Here is a 23920-nt window from a genome sequence, read left to right as displayed (position 1 = left end):
CGTCTTCTGGATGGCCTGTCAGCGGCGGCTACTGCGAATTGCGCCCCACGCGTCATCTATGCGCTAGCTCTCGCATCTCCAATTTAGCACGTTACTCGCGCCGCACATCGCTCCAATTCACAGGATGTTTCACCGCGCCACGCAATGTATCGCGAAATTGAAAACCTAGCGGCACTACAATTTCGCATTAGGGAGTATCATATTCTTCGGTGATTTTTTTTTCTCTTTTCTAAGAGGGTGCCAAGTTTTTGGCAATATTTTCTAAAGTTTCAAACCACGTGTACTCGAAATTTTCCCTGCTGTAGTCACTATAGCTTAACTACTTTACGCAGATGAAATGAACTTCATTAAAATCCCATTCAACGCAAGAATCCAAATTGCGCCAACTATTTTGCAGGCACTTGGCTACCGCCATATACCCTGCGGCAGAGCACCTCGACCGTCTCTTTGACAATCTCCATTACTTCGAGCAGGCGCTCATGTGTGAATTCACGCTCATGGTTAGAAAGAACCTGCGCTTGCTTTATTACCCGCTTGATTATTGCGAACGTTCGCCCTCCTCAGCGAATAAGTAGTACTCCAGTAGTACGCCATCCTCAAGCTGCTCAACTAACCCTCTGACGAGCGCTTTGTCCCAGTTGACACATTTCTCGCCGAAGCTGCGGTCTTCCAAGAGCTTCTTTTTGAGCGCCCAGAGCCGGTTGGCGTGCACAGTTGTGGGAAACTTACTTTTGGATCGCTGTGCGTACAGATGCAAACACACGTTGTTCCGCAGCTGACATACCCGGATGTTCTTAAGCGGGTCAGCTGGCTCGGTGGATGCGAGTATCGGATGCCTAGAGTCGGATGACGCAACCACTCCAGGAAGACGGACATGAGCATGTACTCAGCAGCCCAAGTTTGTAGGCACTGCCAAGCTGGCGGGCGTACAATTCTAAGTAGACAGACACTGAAAACGTCCATAGTTCGCAAAAAAAAGTGATTCACCTTTATAAAGTGCAGACTTTCTTTGGACACTGTCAAGATTGATAACGTTATCTTTAAACTACCGGCCCCATGCAGTGCAAAGTATGTTCTGCCTTTGGCTGGATAAATGTTAGGTTATTGAGTAGCTCAACATTTCAAAGGGAATTTCTAAGCTTGTATTGCAGAAAACCTTGTTCTCGGAAAGGCATAACAATATACGTCGTCAAGGTGCAGTTTTCAAGAAAAGTTGTTAGTGAATGTTACGGCAATGTGCTTATTTATTTATTTATTTATTTATTTATTTATTTATTTATTTATTTATTTATTTATTCAGTTTCCCTTAATTCCAGGTGGGGACACTACATAAGGAGGAAATGATAACAAAACAAAAGTCACTGTAACTCATTGCGAATAATTGCATAACGGCAGAAAAAGGAGGTAGAGGAAGCACGATACAAGAAAATGAATCTCTAAAGCTGACATGAAAGTGTCAGCAAATGCACAATGAGGCAAACGTCGCAATATTCGATCCTATACACATTACAGTGAATTTAAAACAAGGGAGCAAGAATTACAATGACCAAAAAACCTATAATACGGTCTGCAGTTTCCAGTGACTTGGAACAGTACACTCAACCGAAGAGGGTATCAGAAATTTAAATTTCAGGAAAAGGAAATAAAACATTAACATGACACAAGTGAACTGAATTTCAAAGTGACCGAATCAGGAAACAAAAATCAATAATGTTCATATGAATGGCTCCTTAATCGCTAAGAAAAGTGGCGAGTAGAAAAAAAGTTGGTCCGTGCATGTAAAGGCTGAACATTAAAGGTAAGGTCTAGTCGAGGAAAAAGGCGACAAGCATACGTAATGTAGCCGGTGGTGAAGGGTTAATTACTGTGATAAATATTTTGCAAGAAAGACAACAGTGCCTGGCGCCTGCGATTTGCAAGGGAAGATAATTTGAGGGATGTCTTAATTTTTAATTTCAAATTCATTTATCTACCACATACATGGAGATTCGTATGAGTGGTTGGGGTAAAGGAAAAAAAGCTGCAGCAAAACGACTTCACTAGCCCCGCGTCCCCGGCTATCTAAGTCAGCCTGTCAGTAAAATAAACTGCATTGCAACGTCGGTGTCTGATGAGAAAACACATGATACCGACAGAAGACATACACTCTCGAACGTTTTCCATTAGGCTAAATGTTCAAGACTGCTTCCTTGCTTTGAAACGAGCGGCTTTCTTCTTATACGATTCCAGCTTGTTGATTAGGTATTAGTGGCGAGGTCTCCATACTATGGATGCGTACTATTTTCGAACGTACTAATGTTAACGTAGTGCAAGCTAACAGTTTCGTATCGGTGTTACCAGAGTGTAGGTTGCGCCAAATGAACTTAAGTACGCGAGATGCTTTTCTAACCGCATTATCTTTATGGCCATTCCACGAAGTACATGTCAAATAATTCTTAAATGTTTAACATTAGGCACCACTTCGTTAGGCAGGGTTTATATAGTGTAACCTATTTCGACAGCGATGTTTGAGTTAGTAAACACAATGGCTTTTCTTTTTAAAACATTTATTTCCATTTGCGACATTTTCGCATCAATTATTGATTTTGTTCATACCATCCTGGAAAGTGTCGACATCCGCGGTATTAGTGACCGCTGTTTATATCGCGCAGTGATCTGCAAACAATCCTGCGGTAGAGCATAAGTTAGCGTTTAGGTTGTTCACGTATATTAGAAATACCATCGGTCGAAGTGCGTTTGCCTGGAGCACCCAAGGTTTGACTTGGGCGAATTGAGTTAGGGGTTGATTTCCAGACACTTTCTGTGAGCGGTTCGTTAAAAAGCTTTCGATCCACTTCATAGTTATCGTGTTTATGTTCACGTGTGAATTTTTTTTTAAATAAGCGGGTATGTGAAACTTTATCAAAAGCTCTTTTCAAATCTATTAACTCGGCGCGTATTTCCGATGAATAATGTATCGCCATATGGAGATCAGTACTTAGTTCGAACCATGCCCTTTGGGAAGAACGTCCTTTCTGAAAGCCATGCTGATAATGGGGGGGAAAAATCTTGCTTCGTTTGGAGTTTCATAACTGCTGATGATAAGATATGCTGTAGAGCTTGCAAGCGATGTTAGTTAGCGAAATAGGTCTGTAATTCGAAGCTAGTGAAGGGTCACCGGATTTTGTTACGTGAAAAACGTGAGCGATCTGCCAGTCATCTGGCACAAGCCCGGAGTCGACAGACTGCTGGAATGAAGCGGCCAAAGTGTGGCACACGGAAGGGTGAGTTAATTTTAGATGTTTTGGGCTTATGCCATGAGGACCTGGTGAAGAGTTAAATGGCAATCGATTTATAGCTAGTGATATGCCCTGAAGGTTGGTGGTTATGTTATCCATGTTACGCCAAAAGAAAGGGGAAGTTCATCAGTAAGTATGCAGCTGAAAAAAAAAACTTTGAGTTTCTCAGCTATCAATGCCGGGGGAAGAAACTATCGATTCTTATTAATCAGTATAGATATCTGTGAACAGTAGCTTGGTTTATTGAGTTTCCAAAATTTTGGGGGGTTACATCGTAGAAGGGTGGAAATTTCGTGATTGTAGAACCTTTTTTAAGCTATTTGAATTTCATTTTCACAAAGCTCTGCGTGCTCACGGTACAGTTTCCAAGATAAATCAGATCCCCATAAGTTTGGCTTTTGAGTATAAGCACTGTATATGCAATGTTTAACGTTCCAGGTTAACCAGGTGTTTTGTATAGATGATGTGATTGCAACTTTCGGTAACTATTTGTGCTTTAATGAGGTAAGTTTGTCTCGAAGAATTCCCCAGTGTTTATATATTCCGCTCAGATGAGATGAACACGAAAAGACTACCGCAAAGGATAACATTTCGTTGCTTATCATTTCAGACTTAGCGGGCGAATAACCAAATATGCTTTTTTTTTGCTTCGGAAACTTGATTTGATGAAGAAAATTCACAATGCAGCATTCTAAGATCAATTATACTTTGAAGTGCATAATTGTTCCTATTTTCCACTTGTCTGGTTATTACGAGGTCAAGGATTGTAAGAAAGCGAGTTGGTACGGTGACAACTGTGAAATTTATTTTTCGGTATTGGCCCCATCATTTAGAAGTGCTCCAATGCATATTTTTGCACATTATGCAAATGTAAGCAGGAAAATGTGTGTTGCCAGCGATGTCCCAATCTTTGTAGCAGATAAACATCTTATTGAAGCTTACATGAACTTTTCTCTGATCTTACACACAATTGCGCGAAATACAACTGAACCATTTAGGACACTCTAATCGTGTTCCAGGATTGGCAATATTAAAGAGCTCATAATTACGGAAAAGAGCAGTGGCCCCAGCCCACTGCCTTGTGAAACACCTAGTGCAAGCGGTAAACAGCCTGCGTTGTTCCCATCGACTAAAACATACCGTTCATGATTAACCAAATAGCCAGTAATTCAAAAAATTATGATAGTTGGAAGATTTGTGCGTCGTAAGTTTGTATGTTTTTCATGAATTACCCAATCAAGCGATTTGCTTAAGTACAAAAAGAAAGCAGTAATTTGACCGTTACCTCAAGATAGTTTTTCAGCAATAGGCGATAGCCGTTCTTAGAAAATGGAACGACTTGGCATATCTTCCAATCTTCGGAAAATTTTGCATATTATTGCATAATTTTGCAGTGGCTGCGTTTCTGCACAGTACAAATAAGAATTTGCAACAGTTTCAGCGTAGCGCCTAAAGACGTTCGGAATGCTGTCGGGGCTAGAGGATGTATTGGATTTTAAATTTAATACAACAGACACAACAACATTATAAAAGATGAGATTTCACTTACGCGGTTGAAAAACAGCAGAATTCAAAGTTAGCCCTGAATTTATTGCACGAGAAGATAGACTATGAGAACAATGGCGAAAGGCTAGTGCGATTCTATTCGACTCTTTACCGACGGTATCATCAACTAAGCTTTTAGTGACAGACTTCTTATTACAACATAGGTATCCCGTAAACTTATCTGGCATGTTCTTTTTCAAGTTGGGCAACGTTGAATTAAAATACAAATCTGTTGAGTCTCTTACAGCGCACGTCAGTTTGTTTGTTATTTCAGTAACAACTCTCGTGCGTGGGTGGGGCTTCTTAGGTTGTTTTTTTTTTGCCCTGGAGGTAAATTATACTACGTGTTATCCAAGTCGCGTACTTGTTAACTTTCCTTGTTTCAGTAGGTACGAATGTGTCTGGGGCAATGCCTGCATATTTCAATAGGAGTTTTCCCAGGCGCTGAAAGGTGAATTCAAGAAATACAGAGGGAAAGTGGCTAATTTTCTAGTGGCAAATTTCTTTGGAAAAACGCTCTCGCCTGACTACATCCTGGCATCGAGGTTCGCAGCACTATTTGTTGCAAAACCAAGCTAGCCCAGCTACAGCGGAGTAGCGGCCCTCCCGCGTGATCCCCGTGGTGCTGTCGACGGGAGCTTCCTAGGCACACCGAATATAGTAGGCGGCCATGGTAGGGCAGTGTCTGCGTAGTTACGTGCGCTCATATGGGACGCCATTTTGCTGTCTAGTACAGAGAAATTCGCTGTAGTGATCCTCCTTTAACATTATTTTTTTGTAGTGCCGTTCAATATACATAACTGAATCATAAAGATAAGAATACGGCCAGGAAATGCAGGACCCTCCGTTACACAGGTCCTTTCGCTGTGATTGCGTTTTTATAGCAAAGATCGACTGTTTAGCACTAATTTCACGCCAATCGCGCTAACTTGGCTTCATATTCGATCCTTCCCCCAGATCGGCTCTCGGAAGGTATTTGCCCTTCCAGACAAATTCGGGGGCATAATGGCCTATCGGGTGGACATGGACGATTACGGCGGCAGCTGTGGCGAGGGAAAGTTCCCTCGACTGAAAGCCATAAGAAGCGAGCTGCTGACGTGAGGCGGCATTTTCGTTCGCTCACCGGGGTGGCGGCTGCAAGTTGTCCGTCACCACTAGAGCTCGCTTTGTTGCTGGACAAGGCGAGAAGCCCACGCCTGAAATCTCATACCGTCGCGAGGCAACCGAATAGAACATTTCGGTTTGTCTGCTTGTTTCTTGCACTTTATTATTTAACGTACATAAAGATGGTATTTTTCGCTGCACTTTCGCTACTAGTTTTGCAAGTTTTTTCCTGAAAGTGTAGAACACATAGTGTTCGAATGGTGAGATCAAAAGGAAAGTTTCGGTAAAACCCAGAAGTGTTTCCGACATGAGAAGGGAAGAAACAGTAGTAATATCTTGATTAGAGCTAGTTGGTTCATACTTAGAACTGAGGTGAAACAGCACGAGAAAGACGAGTGCACAAGGAAACAAATACCACAGACAAGCGCTGACTGCCAACTGGAAGTTTATTTGAAAACCACCGGACATTTATAGCTTCATCAGCATAGGCATGCGCACATATTCACAAAAACATCTGCAAATCATCATTGTATACTTTCTTCCAAAAATGTTATTTCTTTTCCCGACAAGGCAAGAGAGGGAGTGCTTACACATTTATCGCCTTCCTTTCTTATATTAAAGGTCTCCACTATTTCCCTTTCCTTCATGCTCTTTCCTTTCCCTATGAATTTAGTCTCTTCAAATATGGGGGTGCATTGACACTTGTTACAGTCATTTACGTCAGCACAGCACTAAGCTAAAGAATTGCTATGGGAGTCATTAAGCTGGACACTGTAACAAGTGTCAATGCACCCCCATAGTTGAAAAGACAAAATTCATAGGGAAAAACAAGCGCAAGAAGGAAAGGGAAATAGTGGAGGCCTTTCATGCAAGAAAGGAAGGCGATAAATGTGTAAGCACTCCCTCTCTTGCCTTTTCGGGAAAAGAAATAACATTTTTTGAAGAAAGTATAAAATGATGATTTGCAGATGTTTTTGTGAATGATATGCGCATGCTTCCGATGATCAAGCTATAAATGTCCGGTGATATTCATATAAACTTCCAGTTGGCAGTCAGCGCTTGTCTGCGGTATTTTTTTCCTTGTGTCCACGTCTTTTTTGCGCTGTTTCACCTCAGTTCTAAGAAAGAAACACGACTCAAGAGTGGTTGACATCGAAGAAACAAGGTCTTTCCGGACGCATTAGTGCGACATCCGGTTTGTTTTAACAAAAGAACCCTTATGCTAGCTTTACATCACTTGGTTTATTGTACCTCCTGTGTGCGTGTGTATGTGTGGGCTGAAAGCGGATTCAAGAAGGGGGGGGGTGGCACACGTATAGCGTTCAAAAAGCAAACCCACGGGAATTAGTTCAGGACGATTGCACAAGTCAGGGAGATAAACTGTATTAGCACTGCTTATATGGTTTTGTCGAAAATCAGCAGCAAACGTGAACAAAATGATGCCTCGCTTGAGTGCGCGAACCCTGTGAACAGGTTCTAAATAATGTAATTGTAATTTGATTAATTTAAAAGCTGTGCGCACTGACAAGATGTGCAGATCGACTGGTGGCCATGTATCGTTGGGCTACAAATACCACTTGAGATTCAAAATTCGACCTGTCCTAATTTGAGCCAGAGGAAAGGCATGTCCCACGACGTTTGTAACCGACTGGTCCTATCTTCCTTGACTGTTAATGTCAATATGTCAATGCGAGAGCTTCTGAAGGAAGACTCACCTTGGCACATCAACATGAGCATCATCATGAACAACGTGGTCTTTACAGAGAAACTTCGTCTCGCCAATTTCATTGCTATCATTGAGTTTCCAACAATAAGTACTAGAGGGAGGTTCATCGCTGCGATCTTTTATGAACCATGAAAATGATGGTTAGTACATATATATATATATATATATATATATATATATATATATATATATATATATATATTGCTATTCGTGCTAATGGGGTTGGACGTTATTGTAGCTAGGTACAATACCTTCTATTGGCAGTTATTGAACGGAGTTTTGCAGAACATGTTTTATATATAACGTAGGAGGTCCAGTAAGACTAAAGATGCATGCGCATAATCGGCGCAAGTTGGCTTTCTAATACAGTATTCCCGGAAAACGATGACGAGAACATAGACAACAGAATACAGGATATAGAAGACAACAAGAATATATTTAGGAAAATCCGTGTAATAATTAGCCATCGTTCTTCCCATGGAGGAAGGAAAACTGAACAGGGGCCCTGACAGCACTCTTTGGAAGTGAAGCCGGATGTTGGCGTTGCTCTGCCATCATATCGGGCCAGTTCTCTTGTTTACATTTCTCGCGCAAACGGGCCGCTCGGACGCGCCCACCCCGCAGCGATACCAAAGAAAAAGGCTGTTCTCGCGATGTCTCATGGCACTGCCGTTGCCGAAGTCTTGTTGAAAGAAGTTCATAAGGAACTTCGCAAATTTAGCTGCGAGGTCGAATGGGCCGCTTTTGCTGGCTTTTATAAAAATACACATACTTTATCAAGCAGGTACCGATTGCTTTCCACTTGTTCCGTGTTTTTAAAAACGATCACCTTTATCGCTCCCGTCAACTTGATTTTCTGCGCTTGGGTTTCCTGGGGCTCTCACAAGGACTTGTGAGCAAGACATCTGGCAATACGAAAAAAATGTACGCATTCTCAATGCATTGAAGGAACGCACTGCACACACCGAACCATTTGCGATCCGTTTGGACTTTTAGCACAAACAAGTATTCTCGCTGTGACTTCAGGAATTATCGGGCTTTATTGAACAAATTCCGGGTGGCCGCGCATCACTACTACAGCGCCCCGGCGGGTAGGCGGAATGTTATTTCTGACTAGGCGTTTAGATTCATTGACTGCGGCCTGAGGTGCCTTCTTCCCATGGTAAGTGAAGCTTTACGATAGCCGGCGCATGGTGCAGAACAGGACGCGCGTAGATCTAGCCTAAGTCCCTTACAAAATTTTTTATAGAAAGTCCATAGACAGCCTATAGACATTTGTCTATGAAGTCTATAGACTGGCTACAGACATTTCAATAGACGAGTCGATAGACAGTCCATAGACTTATGGCAATATACTTTTAAAGACTTGTCTATAAGAAGTTTGAGTCTATAGACTGTCAATAGACTTATGGCCATACGCTTCTTATAAACTAGTCTATAAAAAGTCTCTGAGTTTATAGACTTTCCATAAACTTATGGCCATACACTTTTTATAGACTAGTCTATAAAATGTCTGAGTCTATAGACTGTCTATACACTGTCTCTAGACAGTCTATTGGCTTATCGCCATATTTTTATATACGTATCTATAAAAAGTTTGAGTCTATAGACTGTGTATACACTTATGGCCATACGATTTTTATAAACTAGTCTATAAAAAGTCTCTGAGTCTATAGGCTTTCCATAAACTTATGGCCATACACTTTTTGTAGACTAGTCTATAAAAAGTCTGAGTCTATAGAGTGTCTATACACTGTCTCTAGACACTCTATAGACTCATGGCCATACTTATCATAGACTAGCCTATAAAAAGTATGAGTCTATAGTGTGAGTCTATAGAGTGTCTATGGAATAATTAAAATTCATGTTTGTAGACAGTTGTCTGCAGAATGTCTACGGACAAGTGTAAAGGCTTACAGTTGTACTTTTGTAGACTGAAGTCTATAGAATGTCTATAGACCAGTGGCTATAGATTATCTATAGACTATTCCTGTACACCAGTCTATTGACTTATGGCCATGCACTTTTTATAGACTAGTCTATAAAGAGTCTGAGTCTATAGACTCTATAGAATAATGAAAATTTGTTTGACACAAATGTCTGCAGAATGTTTATAGACAAAAGCATCGGGTTGCGTAGTTCTACTTTTGTAGAGTAAGTCCACGAAATGTCTATAGATAGCGTATCGACATTCTTTAGACTTGAGTCTATAAACAGAACTATATAATCCTATACACTTCTAAAATATTCTGCAGACATTTTTCAACAAACATGAATTTTCATTATTCAATAGACACACACATTTTATAGACAAGCCTACGAAGAGTGTGTAAGGCCATAAGTCCATAGCTATATGCTATCTACAATTTAGTTTACATTTTTGTTTACATGTGGTAGCAATAACATTTTGAATGTGTTATGCATGTGCCCCTGTTGCTTTTATTCTAAACTTACGCATTATTGCTGGTAGATTAATAGTGCTCCTGAACCAGCTGTACTCTCATATATGTTGAATAAACAGAAAAAATTGAGTGCTGAATCGTGCAGTACAAGAAAGAAAACAAATGCACCGGCAATGAAATAACTGTTTTTATTGCGCGAATAGATGAATTTCTTAAAATACATGTATTTTGCTATTATGGAAAGAGACTAAATATTTACTTTTTCCCCGTGGCAAGCATGGTCGCCAGGCTGGCCTTGACCTTTGTGCCATTACACGCAAAGGTGATGAAGGCGTATGCTGCAAATAAGTAGATGCAGCAATATGAGACAAAATTACCAAGTTTGTATTCTTTGTATGTTCATTAGGCAGCTTAATATATTTGCTCAAATCATATAAGATAATAATTCATGTGGTTTAACTATGACTGATGGCTGCTTGTGAATACAAATCAGTACCGTTATACAATGTTTTATTTCATGGTATGGTGAACAATAATACAGTCACAACCGCTGCTCATGCCAGCAATAGTATGTTCCCTTTTATGACAAGTTCATATATGATGCAATAATGTGGTTCTCTCAAATGATCTCGCTATTTATTGCTGAAACGTTACCCAGTTGGACTGTCTGTACATTTTTTTGGCTGGGAGTTTAGTATGCCCGTGCAGAGGGATATGCTCAGAAGACGTGACTGGAGTATTCACAGTATCATGCCAAAGATTGTAATTTATTTTGCTTTACACACATATAAACCTCTTGCTCCTAGTCTTAAATGAATGGGTCTTTGGCTCTAACTTCAACATAAGGCAGATGGATTGATTGTATTGATATGATCACTTAGTTTCTTACAGGTAATGAGGCCTCTTGGGCATGCTAACAGGTTTCCAAGTTATGTATTGGCGGCGAGGAGTTACGGAGTCGCCCTCTATCGGAAGCGCCTCGATGCCGTAGTATGAGGGATCACGTGACGCGCTCCTCATAGGTTTTGCTGTCAGCGCTCACTGAAAACACCACGCGCGAGCTCTCCCGGACATTTCTGTAAGTACTTTCGAAACGAGAGAAGTTTCTTACTGTCTAAATAATAATCTTGGGCAAGCTGAAAGCACACAATCGTTTACAGCCGCTATTTCTTTACCGAATACGTACAGTGAACGCCACTGGGCGCGGTCGCCGCGATGGAGTCTCCCGAACCGGCTTCTTGCGTGAAAGGTAGGTAAACGCCGAGAGCAAACTATGTGAAATATGTTCTTATAGTGTTTGTATAACTAAATGGAGCGTAATAGAATGAAGCCTCAATGCAGCGATCGCGCAGATTCGCAGCGACCGACTGCGCGTCTGCGTGCTTGTCCGCGCAGTTTTGCTTTCTCCGCGCGCGCGTTTTCGCACCCTGCCATGAGCTTTAGGCCGCAGAATACGAGCATTTGACAGTATACAGGCAACCATTGTTGCGTGGGCGCTATCAGAGCTGTTCAAAAATAATTTCATTGTAGAGACTTCGACGCCTGGGGACTGTGATGTGCCGTCGCGACGATGCAATCTTTTTTTTTCTTCTAAATTCTTTGACCTTTCAATACTATTTTTCGAGTTGCGTCGCACTGTATGTTTATCGGCGTTCTCAGCGTGCAATTTCCCGCTGCTCCTTTTTTGTAATCCAGTGCATTAATTCATAACACAAACATGACTATATGCTATGCATTCTTTAAATGTGCTTCTCACCGCTGCCTTTCCACTCCACTGAACTTTACAGTCTCTATAGTATCGACAAGTTCATAGACCAAACCGTCATGACATTATTCGGGCAGCGGACTCAGGCGAGCGTCTCAGTGCGCGTTTTGAGAACATCGCAGACCGGGCGCCGTAGCAGAAATCTTCCTCGCGTCTGTGCTTGCTGCATACCCGAGTTGTAGCCGATGACTGCCGGTTTTATGTTTCGCGAGCCAAGCTTCACACAGCTTCTTGTCCTGCGGCTACGTGTGAATAAGGCCGACACCGGACTCCGTCACGTGCGTCCGGCCCTGCGGCACCGAGCAGTAGCCTACCATGTTGCGCGCCTTCAAAGGCAGCCACTACCTATTGTAGTGCTTTCAAGCGTTGTAAAGGAGACACTCGAAGCGGGAAAATTTCGCCACTAAATGAAAACCGCAGCGTACGAGGGAATTTAAACTCTTTTTCAGCTCGCTTCGGCGCGCCCGAAGCAGCCGACGCGGCCGCTATGTCCACGTGATCCCTCCTAGCACGTCACGCCGACGGTGGCGCCAGCTTTTCCAGTGGTGGAGCTCGAGGCCAATACTACATGAGCACCCGAAATACCACGCGAGCACTTTGTGTCATCGCACGACAGACATGCACCTCCTAGGAAACAGAACTGATACTACAGTTAGCATGAATTCTATTACAGTAAATTATTTAGGGCCTTTGAAAGATGAAAATGTTTTCTAGGGTTTCGAGTTTAAGGACTTTTAGTTAACGCAAAAAAAATAAATTCAGTAAGAAATGCCATGGTATTATCGTTGACTTTCTTTTTTTTCGGTAGATGGGCAAATTTCCCTGAACTTTTATGAGGTGAAACGTTTTAAAAGATATATTTACCAGAGCGATTCTCTGGAAACTTTGTATGAAATATAACAAGACAGCAAACCTATGTGGTCATTTTCACGATCACGGTCTTCAAGCCACGATCACGATCTTTTTCCAAGCCATCACTAGCTATTTTATTAAACTTTTCTCTCAATCTATGACGCCTGCAGCTTAAGTGCAATAAAAAAATATTGTGATTTATTGCTTGCCAAGTACTGCCAGTCCATAATATTTATATAAAACGAATAACACATCATACACTTGACAGAGAGAGACAGAGAACGGCTTTATTGAAAATGCCTGCAGAATTGGTTAGGCTCCCTCCATGCAGGGAGGACAAGCTTTTACCGCGACGCGGCCACTATTTCAGTCTCTTGCGTTGTGCTCCTTGAGGTCTTGGTTGACATGCAGTATTAAATCGAACTGGCTTGAATATATTGTTTAATAAAGCTGACAAGCGCTTGGGCAAGTTCGTAATTAATGGCCACACGAGTACAGCACAGAAGACAATGACACTGAGACACACAAGTAAAGCAAATGCATGAAGGTGAGGGAAAACTATTCGGTGAGTTATTTTTACGGTTCAATAGTAGTTTTCTCTACAATTGGCTCTCATCACTTTTGCCTCTAGTTAACTTTGCTTACCTCTGATTAAATACTACATGGCAATATGAATTAGTACCATTATTACATTTTCGTATATTACAGTATGATAAGCAGTTAGACAACCGTAAAGGTCGCCGGTGCCAGCAACGGTGCGTTTCTTTTGAAGACACGTTCATGTGACACACAGTGTACTTACAAAAATAAAAGAAATACGAAAGTCCCAGACGATTCTTATAATAGTAATTGTTGGAACAAAGATACCCGGATGGACTGTGCACATTTTTCAGGTGTTCATGCAATATGCCCGTGCCGAACGAATATGCTCAGCATAGTGACTGCAGTTATGAACAATCACGATAAGAATTGCAATTTATTTCCGGTTAGAACAGTCTGCAATGTCTCTTTTGTCATACTTCGAGATGTATACATTTGCCACACTTTCAGTAGAATGCACATGAATGGAGACGTATTGATAAGGTTGGTTACCAGCTAAAACATATTACGAGCTCTTAGGTGTGTTGATAAGGGTAGAGCAAGTGCAATGTCCACTAAACTATTTGAATAATCTGTGCGTTATCTACTAAGAAAACACCACCAAATGGATAGTCTGGTTTTTTTTTTTGTAGAGCGCATAAATTATGCAGTCTGTCCAAGACGACGGCACTAAATGCAACAGTAATGAAAACCGGAACACTTATTACGCACGACATGGGCTTCATACCATGCACGACTGGCACTCTGCGAATCTGCACCAGCAGCTGCCTAGTGATTAACAGCACGTAAACTGCGTAACGCCGAAGCATGGGAAGGCACGTAACGCTTTTCATATAGCCCGAAAGATAACTTCTGCTGCTAAACTGTTTATAAAAGGGACAAAAAAAACCTAACTACCGTCAAACACAATGCATCCAGTTTAAAACGTGTAAAGGTACTTCCCGGAGCGACTAATTTATTGTTCTCTAATTTTTTCCCCTAAGTTGCCAAGCTGCGAGTAACTGAGCTTATCGCAAGTCTCATACTCGAAAAGCGTTTGTGGTTGCATATATTTAGATAGGGTCAATCTAGATATCTCTGCTAGATATTTCTTCAAGTCTCGCGTTTTGCTTGCGGTAACTAACCAAAATTATTTAGATTGGTTGCGAGGAAGCTTAAAAATACTGCTACGATGAAACTATACGAAAACGGCAGCACACGCACTGCTGGAGCATGCCCCGCAAACACGGCCCTTCATCTGAGTACGCTAGCAGTTATAGAACTACACGTCTCTGTTTGAAAAGTCATGCTAACACAATTTTCAGGTACATACGTAAAGCGCCTCACGAGAATTACATTACACATGCGGCGCAGCATTCATCGCGGCCTGATCACGCGCCACAAAATGAGATCTACCACACTGGCTGCTCAACACACACAATACGCTTAGTTGGTGTTAGGCTGCTGAGCACGAGGTCGCGGGATCGAATCCCGGCCACGGCGGCCGCATTTCGATAAGGGCGAAATGCGAAAACACCCGTGTACTTAGATTTAGGTGCACGTTGAAGAACCCCAGGTGGTCTAAATTTCCGGAGTCCTTCACTACGGCGTGCCTCATAATCAGAAAGTGGTTTTGGCACGTAAAACCCGATAATGTAAATAAGTAATACGCTTAGTGGCAGCTGAGTACCAAGTTAAACCACGGGGTACTTCTTTTTTTACGCACATCAACTATAACGCTAATATCAACAAGCCTGAGCGATCGCTCGCCGTACAACGTAACGTATCGTAAAAGCGAGAACAAGAGCGCGTTATCATATCATGTCAACGACAAACCGACACTATACACGAGTCGCCTGCGCTACATGCAACCGGTTTGCGCTACGAAATGCGCCTACCTAATCATGATCTGTTGAGGCAAAACATCTTTGCTAAAGCTTACCGTTCAGTGTAGTTGAGGTGTGATGCCACAAAGAAGACACGCGTACACAGGCACCAACGCTCAGGCAGACACCGCACATTGCTACAAGCGTTTACGTGCCTGGCGCACTCGTTGATAATTCAAACCATAGAGGAACGAACTGAGGATAGGCCCTGCCCTCTCCGCGCGCTATGAGAAAAGTGTGTAGGAAATGACGTAGTAGGTTCTCCTTTTTTTTTGCTGTCTTTTAATTTCTTTGCTGTAGCGGCCACGCCTTGCTAACGCCGTGCTAACGATGTTTGGTATTGCCGCCGAGCGCGCGCGTCCGAGCAGCCCGGTTGCGCGCAACGTGGCGTGGTTTCGCGAGAAATGTAAACAAGAGAGGAGAGCTCGCCCGATAGTCGGAGCAACGCCATAAGCAACACCAACTTCCGGCTTCACTTTAGCTTCACAAGGAGTGACGTCAGGCCTCTCCTCAGCTTCCTTCCTCCGTGATTCAAACTGACGCGGACAGAGGGCGCACCATTGCGCATGCGCTAGAGCTCCGCGCATGCGCACGGGCTGCGCGTGCCGGTTGTGCGCGCTCCGAGGAGTGTAGGCGCCTTTTCCTTTTTCTTTTTGGTCTCCTTCTCTCTCTCTCTCTCTCTCTCTGCATGCCATGCGCACCGGAACTTGTTGCTTTTCTTTTCCATTTTTCATCCTGTTGCTATGAACGAAGGAAATGCGCTGGCAGGTTGCATTACAAACGCTGTCGGCTGTCGTATGAGACTGGAATGCCCACATGGATGAATGCGCCGTTTCTAAAAGCCTTTAAGGGCCCTCAAGCGCTTGCATTATCGCCTGCTACGATAAGTAATACAGCGCATTTGTAGCATATCTTCAAGCGTACCGCCAAATGTGATGGCCGCACGTTTGTTAGTGCTAATTGTCCGCTCTGATGATAGGTCAAAGCAATCAGTACGCCAGTGAGGTACTCATATGCGTGGCCGCGCAGGCATTACCGCCTGCAAAATACTCGGTGGGCTCAAAGAATTTGACACATATTTTAAGTGAACGACAAACTTTCATAAGTTTATAGTGCAGGATATCAGTCAACGAAAAACCGCGCGATGTAAGTGATGCAGCCGAGATATGAAGACCGTTTTCGCAGAGCACTGTCAAACGAATTATAAGCCTACTTCAAAACTGCGTCACTATCACGTTGTCACCTATTGCTATTGTTTTCTTTCATTGCTATTATTCCATGTTTTCGTTTTTGATATTCTTGTTACTTGATTTTTAAGTGTTTATTTTTGCCTTGTTACTTTTGTGCTTTATTGTTGCTTATTTGCTTGTTTGTTGCTTTATTGTTGCGCTATTGTATTTGTTGCTGTATATTATTTGCGGTATAACTGTTCTTCACTTCTTCTTGTATATATTTTATATGTACTGATATTCTAATGCCCCTCCCCTCTATAATGCTTCTTGTAAGCCCTGAGGGTAATAATAAATAAATAAATAAATAAATAAATAAATAAATAAATAAATAAATAAATAAATAAATAATGTGAAAATCATCTCAGAATCGGACGACACACAACGCGCACACTACATGCGCGACATCGGTCAATCGCACACTCACAAAGTCCGCGTTGTCAGCTACAAACATTACGAGTCTCTGTGCTGTTTGCTTGATGCCTGTTTGCAATCCGCTTGTAGCTAAAGTTGGCATTCATACCACCTATTATCGCAATTGGATCGGTGTTTTGCTATCTTTATTCTACTGCCGCAAAAGTCATGCTATGGCAACTGTGAAGACTGTCTTCGAATTGCTGAGAGCGACTACGTGGATCATATCATGCGGTCAACAAATGTGGAGGTGTACGCGAGGTGTATACTAAAGTCTACAAATAGGCTCTACAGCAATCTCAACAGTATGCAACTTCAGTGGCTTATGTCAAACGCAGCTCCGTTATATCCTCCGGTACCTCCGCTTTGTTACAGCGTACACGGGTTGGGCCCAGATAAACGATTTTTGTCTATTCTCCATCTGTAGACGGCATGTAAACCTGAAGCAAAAAGAATTTTACAGTATCGGCTGTTTTCTACTTCACCTCTCGCCTTACCACAACCGGTATACGGGCTGTTCGCACATGTTAACCTGACCTTTGGTGTTGCCCCACCCTGTGGCCTTCATCGGCGGTGAGATAGGAAACCGTGGCGAATAAATGTAATTGCAAAGTATACAGGATGTTTCACTTAATTTCAGCCAGATTTTAACATATGCAAATGCTACGCAGCTGGAGAGAACCAAGGCAATGTTGTTTGCCATCGCTTGGAGATACTCAGATTATTTTTTTGCATTCCCCTGATTAGATAATTAGTGTTAATTAACTTCTCAGTGATTTTAATTAGATGAATATTCTCAATGATAAACTTGTAGTACAACATTAGGAACTCCCGATACAGCTTTCTGTTGCTCAATACGAGCTCCATAGAAAAGTTGGTCCGAGCGTGAAGAAGACAGCGATTACATGCCATGTGACTCGAGCCGACGCTCGCGCAAGTATATATATATATATATATATATATATATATATATATTTGGAGGGGGTGCGGTGTACGTGATTGTGTGCGGGTGCGTGTTTGTGAAGAATTAGGTAGAGTGGGAATAGACAAGAAGTATACAATCTTATCGACTCTCGTCTACAGACAGTCTAAAGACGAAGAATGAACAACAATAAATTAACTCTATCGGCTTTTTTCTAGGGACCGTCTATAGACTGCGAACAGACAAAAAGAAATAGAAATCTTATGGACTTTCGTCTTTAGAAAGTCTATAGACAAATAACAGAGAAAAAAAAATCCAGGCTGTATCGACTTTCATCTATAGGTAGTCTATAGAGAGGAAGTACACAAAAAGAAACACCTTATCGACTTTTTTATATAAACTGTCTATAGGCTGCGTAAAGACAAAAAGAAATAGAAATGTTATCGACTTTCACCTATTGAAAGTCTATAGACAAATACCAAAGAAAAATAAATACAGGCTGTATCGACTTTCGTCTATTCCTACTCTATAGAGAGGAAAAGAAACAAACACCTTAGAGGAAAAAAAAGGAAAAAAAGAGAAACAAACACCTTATCAAATTTTTTCTGTAGACCATCTATAGACTGCGGATAGACAAAAAGAAATAAAACTCTTATCAACTTTCGTCTATAGAAAGTTTATAGATAAATAATACAGAAAAATAAATAGAGCCTCTATTGACTTTTGTCTGTAGGTAGTCTACAGAGGGGAAAAAGACAAAAAAAGAAACAAACACCATATCGACATTTTTCTATAGACCATCCATAGACTGTGAATAGACAAACATAAATAGAAACTTTATCGACTTTCGTCTATAGAAAGTTTATAGATAAATAATACAGAAGAAGAAGAAGAAGAGAACACGCAATGCTTTGTCCGCATCGGCTCCCGTTTTTTGGGAAGTTTCTGACCGGATTTTTTGCTTGTGGGTGCCTAATTTCATCGTCGACGGATTCGTGAAGTTGTGAGCTCCAACTGGATACCAGACTGTTGCCAGTGAGTGGACTTTTTCAAATTTTACGGCTCGTTTCACTTCGACCGCGTCGCCGGTGGACCATAAGTGTTCGTGGCAGGAAACCGCTCTCGGCCTTTTGGCCGCTCAGCGAGACCTCTTATGGAATATACAGTGCAAGGGGAGGAGCTACCACCCGACGATTTCCTCGAGGATTCCGGCTGGCAATTAGCTGGCCGAAGACACCATTTGACGAAATCGTCCATAGACAGGCCCGGCAATGGAGCCAGGCCTAACGCGGTGCCCGGGCACAACAATCATGGCAGGACTGGAGCTGGTGTCAAGAGCCGCATTATTCGTCGTGGAAGAATGCCGCCGCTTCCCAGGGAGGACATCAAAATTGTGATCAGAGTGAGGGGTGGCCTGAATATATCCAAGATAGGCCCGACTGTGGTGGCTGATGCTATCAACACCGCTGCTTGCATCGAAGGTTCGAAGCGTGAAGCCGACACGATCTGTCCTAACTATCAACAGAATATAGTCGTGGTCAGTACTCCCGAAGAGGAGAACGCAACCACATATGTGAGAATCAAGAATATTTTGGTGGCGGGTCGCCTGCACGAGGTAGCGGCATACCGCACCACACCACATGCTACGTGCAAAGGTGTAATACGAGACGTTGCCCGTTGTGACGGGCCAGAGGTGTTGCAGCGCAAGATTGTTAATGCAAGAAACCCCCTGGCGCTGGCAGCCAAGAGGATTAAGGACACCGGCACCGTCATAGTTGCCTTTGACGGATACCGGGTACCTAACTACGTCAGGTATGACAATGCATTGGTCAGATGTACTTTATATCGTAAGCAGATCGACATCTGCTACGTTTGCGGACGGCTTGGCCATCGTGCCGACGTCTGTCCGACACCCAGCGAAGCCGTATGCAGAGGATGTGGAGCCTCGAATCCAGACGAGCAGCATCAGTGCACGCCTAAATGCAAGTTGTGCGGTGAGGGCCATCTCACGGCAGGAAAGGAATGCAGACAACGCTTTAAGATCCCATACGTCGTTCGACGTCGCCGAAAAGAACGAGCCAGAGCCGAAAGGAGCCGGATGAGAAGCCCTACCCCGGATTACCGCGGTCCTGAGCTCCAGTTCCCGGAGCTCGACCAGCATCGGTCCCAGCATACAGCCCCCGAGGGAGGTCGCCGTCACTCGAGATCGCGGTCTAGGGATCGTGACCGTTCCTGGAGTTTATCCCGGAGCCATTCCCGTGGTCGCTCCAGGGGACGATCTGCTTCCATGGTTCGCTTCGAGTCCAGAAACCGGTCCAGGTCGAGATCCAGAGCCCGGGGACATGCTCATCAGCATCAGGTGGTCCACAAGGAGGGCCGTCCCACTTGGGCAGATCGGGTCCGTGGAGGACCATCAGAGGTGATGTCGAGGTCGCTGCCAGAGCATGATGATAGTTTGGAAAAAATCACGAGATTAGAGCGCGAGAACGCGGCCATGAGAGAGAACATTAATAGGCTAATGGCTGAGATAGCAGAGATTAAGGGCGCTAGGAACTCGCAACCCACCGCTACCATCAACGCGGAAATTCTGGAGGTCCCGATGGCCGAGGGTAGCGACGGGTCACGACCACCGAAGAAGAGGGCAATAGCTTGTGATCAGGAGAACGTGTCACGTAAAGCTAAATCAGAAGTGCGCGAGATGCTAACCGCTCTCAGCGAAAGTCTGAAACAGTTAGGTGATAGGATCACTGAGATGCAAAGCAAGATGACGACCTTAGAAGCAAACACCAACCAACGGTTGGCCAAAATGGAATCCTTTCTCGAGTTTGTGGTGGGCCCGGTAACGCCACCGAACCCGCCGATACGTCTTTCTGAACCAACAGCTAGCAACGTAGCCCCGATTCTAGCCCCACCTAGAGTCGGCGTTCAGCTCGTAAGAGATGGCTCCGCCCCTTGAGACATTCCGAATTTGGCAATGGAACTGTAGGGGCTTCTCTAGGAAGAAGGCTCCCCTACAGCAATATCTACGCAATTGTGAAAAGATGCCCCAGGTTATCTTATTACAGGAAACCCTCTCGCCTGGCATCTCGATGGCTGGGTTTTGCTCGGTCGCCGTGCAGTCGGGAGGGAGGGGGGTTATGTACTCTTGTTAGTAAGAAACTCACTCATGTGACACATGATCTCAAATTGGCTGGTAGTAATATTGAGTATATTATGGTAGAGGTCATACCTGGTCGGGTCAACCGAGGCAGCATATATGTTCTTAACATATATAGTAGTCCCAACGAAAAAAGGCAAAGATTTAAGACTCTGCTCCGCAAGGCCATAGACATGGCAGGCTCAAGCCCTCTTATTGTCGCAGGGGACTTTAATGCCCCGTTTCATGCCTGGGGTTATAAATATGATACCAATAAGGGTAAGCATCTCTGGCAGAATGCCATGGATCTGGACCTGACGCTGATCACTGACCCTAACTTTCCTACCCGAATCGGGACATCCACGTGTAGAGACTCTACCCCCGATCTCATCTTCGTTAAGAACGTGACTGAGGCCAAATGGAATAACTTGGCTGAGAACCTTGGTAGTGACCACTATATTTGTGAGGCCCAGCTTCCTATCGTGGGTAAAAAACAGCGCGAATTCTCGTACACGGACTGGGATAAATTCCGCAAGCTTCGGGAGGAGAGGCCTCCCTCAGATTCCCGACCTACTATAGAGCAATGGATGGTTCAGGTTCAAGATGACGTTCGGCGTGCAACCTCTAAGGTCTGCACCGACCTTCCTGTTGAGAAAATGGACAGCAGGCTAGCCCATCTGTTAGAAGCCAAACAGTCCATTCTCAACAGATGGAAGTGTCACCGACTTAATCGTACGCTACGCAAAAAGATATCTGAGTTAAACAAACACATTGAGGAGTATTGTGCAACCCTCTCTAAACAGCAGTGGGACGAGGTTTGCAATTCGATAGACGGCCAAATGCGCAATGGTAAAACTTGGAACTTGCTTAAGCATCTGCTTAACGAGACCAATACTAAGTCCAATCAGAGGCATGTCATTGCTAGAACCATACATGAGGCTGCACGAATGACCTCTGAGGACGAACTAATCCGCACGCTTGCCAACAAATATCTCCCAGTCGGCTCAGGGCGGTCTCCTGTACATCTCGATTACCAGGGCCAGGCCAATTCCTACCTGGATGCAGAGTTTGGCGTTGAGGAGATTCGAAGTGTTCTACATGGACTCAATGGTAGATCCGCACCAGGGCCGGATGGCATCTCCAACAAGGCGTTGCGAAATCTGGATGAAAAATCAATCGCATACCTCACAGAGGACATTAATGAAATTTGGAGGAGTGGAACCGTCCCGTTACCTTGGAAGACTGCCCTCGCAGTACTCATACCCAAACCTGGAAAAACACCTAGCGTTGACAACTTGAGGCCCATCTCGCTTACATCCTGTGTGGGTAAGGTAGCGGAGCACGCGGTCCTGAATCGACTCTCCCGGTTCCTGGAGAATAACGACGTTTACCCCCATAGTATGATAGGATTCAGACCAGGCCTATCCACACAAGATACCATGAAACTGATTAAGAATCAAATCATAGACAACGACTCTAGCGACACTCGAGCCATTTTGGGACTTGATCTTGAAAAGGCCTTCGACAGCGTTCTACATTCGCATATCCTAGCCTCGATATCTCGGCTCAATCTGGGTGAGAGATTTTATAACTATGTTAGATCGTTCCTCTCGGATAGGAAGGCTACCATCCGGGTGGCCGATCTCGAATCCCAATTACTGGAACTTGGCGAGAGGGGCACCCCACAGGGGTCCGTCATTTCCCCCTGTTTATTCAATATAGCCATGGTTGACCTAAGCAGAAAGCTTCTCGAGATTGAAGGCATCAAACACACTATGTATGCTGACGATATAACTATATGGTGCACAGGAGGCAATGACGGTCAGGTTGAGGGCGCCTTACAGGAGGCAATAGACACTATTGAAACCTATCTAGAACCCATCGGTCTCAGATGCTCCCCCTTGAAGTCGGAACTTTTGTTGTATAGTCCCAAGAAACGCGGTCCAAGGCCCAAGGGATGGACATCGTTAGAAGACAAAGATATTAACTTATGTACAAAAACCGGTTGTCGTATACCCAAAGTCGATTCAATCAAGGTCTTGGGCATGATCGTTGAGTCAGGGGGTACAAATGGCAAGACTATACGCAAGCTAATTACTAAAACTGAAAGTGCTGTTCGTTTAGTCAGGAGAGTATCAAATCGGCATCATGGACTCAAGGAGGATAACCTCATTCGACTAATGCATGCCTTCGTTCTGTGCCACTTTAGATACGTGGCAGCCATGCATCGATGGAAACGGGCAGAGAGGGATAAACTGAATGCACAGCTTAGGAAGATTACCAAACGGGTTCTCGGGTTACCCGTATACACTTGTACAGAGCGATTAATGCAGCTTGGCATTCATAACACTCTTGAAGAGATCGCAGAGGCCCAGGAGCGCGCACAGCTATCTCGCCTCACAACAACGAAGGCAGGGAGATCTATCTTGCAGGAACTCGGATATCACCCCGATAGAGTAGCAGAAGAGTTCTCTGACGTTCCTCCGTCGATTCGTGAGAACATTACGGTCGCGCCAATACCTAGGAACATGCACCCCGATCATAATCGCGGTAGAAGGAGGGCAAGGGCGGCCAACCTCCTTAGGCAAATACACAATGATCAGCGACAGGTCAGCTTTGTGGATGCCGCTTCTTGTAAGGGACGTCAGGCGTTCACCATCGTCACTGTTGATGGTCGCCAAGGAATCACCAATGCTGCCTCGGTTCGGACGAGGGACTCCGAAATAGCTGAACAAATGGCTATTGCACTAGCCCTGCTAGATAGCTCACGGGATGCCATCTATAGTGATTCAAGATCTGCAGTCAGAGCATTTGAAAAAGGCACTATTTCCAAACAGGCCCTCAGACTTCTTGGGGGCAAGGCAATCACGCACCACTTCATTTATTGGTTTCCGGCACATCAGGGTCAGATAAAGGGTGCTCCTCCCAACCTCAATGAGTCGGCTCACGGGTCTGCGCGTGAACTTGCCCACCGCGCTACCCTCGACCAATCGGAAGCCGACTCACTAGAGAACAGGGACACGCCCTCCACCTACAACGAGATAACTAAACACTACTATCTCAGCCGTAGAACCTACTTTGT

At 43.9% G+C, this 23920-nt stretch overlaps 1 protein-coding gene across 1 annotated transcript in view; it reads left to right on the top strand.

Moving 5' to 3' along the window:
- The window catches only part of LOC135902260 (uncharacterized), a 53640-nt gene extending 47515 nt beyond the window's left edge, over positions 1-6125 (top strand). Inside the window, exon 11 of the mRNA XM_070522228.1 lies at positions 5781-6125. Coding sequence (XP_070378329.1) covers positions 5781-5924 — 144 coding nt within the window. The 3' untranslated portion in view covers positions 5925-6125. The remainder of the gene's footprint in view (positions 1-5780) is intronic.
- Positions 6126-23920: the final 17795 nt, after the last annotated feature.

Source organism: Dermacentor albipictus, chromosome 7 (assembly GCF_038994185.2).
Source record: "Dermacentor albipictus isolate Rhodes 1998 colony chromosome 7, USDA_Dalb.pri_finalv2, whole genome shotgun sequence".
Lineage (NCBI taxonomy): Eukaryota > Metazoa > Arthropoda > Arachnida > Ixodida > Ixodidae > Dermacentor > Dermacentor albipictus.
This window is presented reverse-complemented; position numbering and strand designations above follow the sequence as displayed.